The sequence below is a fragment of the Dermacentor variabilis genome, chromosome 6 (assembly GCF_050947875.1).
Source record: "Dermacentor variabilis isolate Ectoservices chromosome 6, ASM5094787v1, whole genome shotgun sequence".
Classification (NCBI taxonomy): Eukaryota; Metazoa; Arthropoda; class Arachnida; order Ixodida; family Ixodidae; genus Dermacentor; species Dermacentor variabilis.
Window position 1 is genome coordinate 192098290 of NC_134573.1, and position 4092 is coordinate 192102381.

General features: G+C 41.5%; 1 protein-coding gene across 1 annotated transcript; it reads right to left on the minus strand.

Moving 5' to 3' along the window:
- Positions 1-2160: 2160 nt before the first annotated feature.
- Positions 2161-3885, minus strand: LOC142586397 (uncharacterized). Its single transcript, XM_075697645.1, has 2 exons — positions 3798-3885; positions 2161-2327 (listed from the first exon to the last, which is right to left on the minus strand). Exons 1-2 carry the CDS (start codon positions 3883-3885, stop codon positions 2161-2163), a joined length of 255 nt encoding a protein of 84 aa, XP_075553760.1.
- Between the last annotated feature and the right edge of the window lie 207 nt (positions 3886-4092).

Below are 4092 nucleotides of genomic sequence, written 5' to 3' on the forward strand. Positions count from 1 at the left end.
TTTTTCATAATCAGTGAAAGCTATATGTAAGGGTCGGTTATATTCCGCAAATTTCTCTATCACCTGACTGATAGTGTGAATATGGTCTATTGTTGAGTATCCTTTACGAAATCCTGCCTGGTCCTTTGGTTGACAGAAATCTAAGGTGTTCTTGATTCTATTTGCGATTAGCTTAGTAAATACTTTGTAGGCAATGGACAGTAAGCTGATCGGTTTATAATTTTCAAGCCTTTAGCGTCCTCTTTCTTATGGATTAAGATTACGTTGGCGTTCTTCCAAGTGTCCGGTGCGCTTGAGGTCATGAGGCATTGCGTATGCAGGGTGGCAAGTTTTTCTAGAACAACCTGCCCACCATCCTTCAACAAATCTGCTTTTACCTGATCCTCCCCAGCTGCCTTCCCCCTTTGCATAGCTACCAAATCTTTCTTTACTTCTTCCGGCGTTACTTATGGGATGTCAAATTCCTCTAGACTGTACCCTCTTCCATTATCGAGGGTGCTACTGGTACTGCATAATTCTCTATAGAACTCCTCAGCCACGAACTATCGTATCCATATTAGTAATGATATTGCCGGCTTTGTCTCTTAACGCATACATCTTATTGTTGCCTATTCCTAGTTTCTTCTTTACTGCTTTTAGGCTTCCTCCATTGCTGAGAGCATGCTCAATTCTATTCATATTATACTCCCTTATCTGAGCTATCTTACCCTTGTTTATTAACTTGGAAAGTTCTGGCAGCTCTATTCTAGCTGTAGGGTTAGAGGCGTTCATACAATGGCGTTTCTTAATCAGATCTTCCGTCTCCTGCGATAGCTTACCGTTATCCTGTCTAACGAAGGTACCACCGACTTCTAATGCACACTCCTTAATGATGCCCATAAGATTGTCGTTCATATCTTCAACACTAAGGTCCTCTTCCTGAGTTAAGACCGAATGCCTGTTCTGTAGCTTGACCCGGAATTACTCTATTTTCCCTTTTACCGCTAACTCATTGATAGGCTTCTGATGTACCAGTTTTTTTCGTTCCCTCCTCAACACTACGCTAATTCGAGTTCTTGCCATCCTATGGTCACTGCGTCGCACGTTGCAGAGCACGTCCACATCTTACGTTATGCCAGGGTTAGCACAGAGTGTAAGGTCTATTTCATGTCTAGTCTTGCTATTCGGGCTCCTTTACGTCCACTTTCGCTTTCTCGCTTGCGGAAGAAGGTATTCATTATTCTCAAATTATCCCGTTCTGCAAACTCTACTAATAACTCTCCTCTGCTATTCCTAGAACTTTTGCCATATTCCCCCACTGACTTGTCTCCAGCCTGCTTCTTGCCTACCCTGGCATAGAAGTCGCCCATTAGTACAGTGTATTTTGTTTTAACTTTACCCATCGTCGATTCCACGTCTTTATAGAAGCTTTCGACTTCCTGGTGATCATGACTGGATGTAGGGGGTAGACCTGTACGACCTTCAATTTGTACCTCCTATTAAGTTCCTCAAGAAGACCTGCCACCCTCTCGTTAATGCTATAAATTCCTGTATGTTACTAGCTATATCCTTATTGATCAGGAATCCAACTGCTAGTTCTCATCTCTCCGCTCAGCCCCGGTAGCACAGGAGGTTCCCACTTTTTAGCACTGTATATGCTTGATTTGTCCTACTAACCTCACTGAGCCCTATTATAACCCATTTAATGCCGCCAATAGCACTGCTAGACTCGCCTCACTACATTACGTTCTAGCGTTAAATTTTGACAGGTTCAGATTGCAAAGGCGTTCTACTTTCTAGCCTTTCCTTATTTCCGCTTTCTCGTCTTTCCTTCTATCCAATGTTTCGTATTTCCTTCTTTGCAGTCTCTTCATTCCTTTTTCCATTTTCTTTTCTTCTTTCCTTCTTTCTACTTCCTAGTGTTTCGTTCTTTCCACTTTCTCGTATTCTTTCCTTTCCACTTTCTCGTATTCTCTCATTATTTCCACTTTATTCCCTTTCTCAACTTCATTCCCTCTTTCTGCTTTCTCATCTTTCCTTCGTTCGACTGTCTCATCTATTCTTTCCAGTTTCTTGTCTTCTTTCCTTCTTTCAGCTTTTTCGTGTGCTTTTTTCTTTGCACTTGCTGGTCATTCCTTCTTTCCATTTTCGCATCTTCTTTTCCTCTTACTTTGTCGTCTTTCATTCTTTTCCATTTCTCGTCCTTACTTCGTTCCACTTTCCCCACTTTCTTTCAATTTTCTCTTCTTTCCTTCTTTCCACTTGTCTTTCATTCTTTCCACGTTCTCGTTTTCCTTCCTTCTTCCCACTTTCTCGTATTCTTTCTTCTCTCCACTGTCCCGCCTTTCCTTCTGTCGCCTTACTCGTCTTTCAAATTTCTCCACTTTCTACTTTCACATCTTCTTTTCACTCTATCGTTTTTTCCACTTCCTCGTATTCTTCCCATATTACCACCTTCTGGTCTTCATTCGTTCTTTCCACTATCCTGCTTTTCCTTCGTTTCACGTTCTCATCTCCTTTCCTTCTTTCCACTTTGTTGTCTTTCCTTTTTTCACATTCTCGTCTTCTTTCCCTCGTTCCAATGTCCCGTCTTCTTTCTTCTTTCCACATGCCCGTCTTCTTTCCTTCTTTCAGCATTCTCATCCTCTTTCCCTCGTTCCACTTTCTCGTATTCCTTTCTTCTTTCCTTATCTACACTCTTCCCTTCTTTCCAATTTCTTGTCTTCTTCCCCTTTCCACTTTCGCGTATTTCCTTATTTCTGCTTTTTGTCTTCTTTCCATGTTTCTATTTTCTCGTCTTCTTTCCTTCTTTCCGCGATCTCGTCTTCATTCCTTTTCATCACTTTCTCATCTTCTTTCCATCTTTGCACTTTCTTGTCTTTCCTTTCCACTGTCCGGCCCCTTGCACTCATCGTCATTCCTTCTTGCCATTCGTTCATCGTCATTCGTTCTCGGGTTCTACTTTGTAGTAAAATTATTTCTAAGTAAGTATTTCCAAGACAGTAAGGAAGTATTTCTACTTTCCTTTTTTCCAGCTTCTTGTACTCTTTCCTTCTTTCCGCGTTGTCGTCTCCTTTCCCTCGTTCCACTTTCTCCGCTTTCTTTCCACTTTCTCGTCTTCTTTCCACTTTGCTGCTTTATATTCTTCTTTCCACTTTCCCTTTCTCCACTATTTCCTTCTGTCCAGTCCCTCGTCTTCTTCCCTCTTTCCTTCTATCCACTTTCTCCGCGTTCTTTACGCTTCCCGGCCTTTCCTTAATTCCACTTCAGACTTCATTCCTTCGGTCCGCGGTTTGCTTTTTCCCACTTCGTCTTCTTTCTCGTTTTCACTTTCGTGTTATATTTCCATTTTCTCGTCTTCCCACTTTCTTGTCTTCTTTCCACTTTTCGTCTTTCCTTCTTTCCACATTCTCGTCTTCTTTCTCTTTTTACACATTTTCGTCTTCTTTCCTTCTTGCCACGATCCTGTATTTCCTTCTTTCCACATTCCTATCTTCCTTCTTTCCACTTCCTCGTATTCCCAATTTTCCGTCTTTCCACTTTCACATATTCTTTCCAATCTTTCCTTCTTTGCACTTCCTCGTGTTCTATCCCTATTTGCACCTTCTCGTCTTCTTTCCTTATTTCTACTACCTTGTCTTTCCTTCATTTCACGTTCTCGTCTTCATTCCTTCGCCCCACATCCTTCTCCTTCCTTCTTCCCACTTCCTCGACTTTCCCTCTTCAAGCTTCCTCGTCGTCTTTCAAATTTTTCCGCTTTCGAATTTCTCGTATTCTTTCCCTCATTCCACTTCATTGTCTTCTTTTGTTCTTTCCACGTTCTCGTCTTTCCACTTTCTCGTCTTCTTTCCTTATTTCCACTTTGTTGTCTGTCCTTTCCACGTTCTTGTCCTTCCTTCTTTTCATATTTTGTCTTCTTTCCCTCATTTCACTTTCTCATATATTTTCCTTCTTACCACTGTTTTATCTTTCCTCCCCACTTTCTCGTCTATTTTCGTTCTTTCCGCGTTCTCGTCTTTTCTTCTTTCCATGTTCTCGTATTTCTCTTTCCACTTGTCTTTCCCTCTTCTCGCTTTCCTGTCTTCTTTCTTTCAAATTTCTCCACTTTCTCGT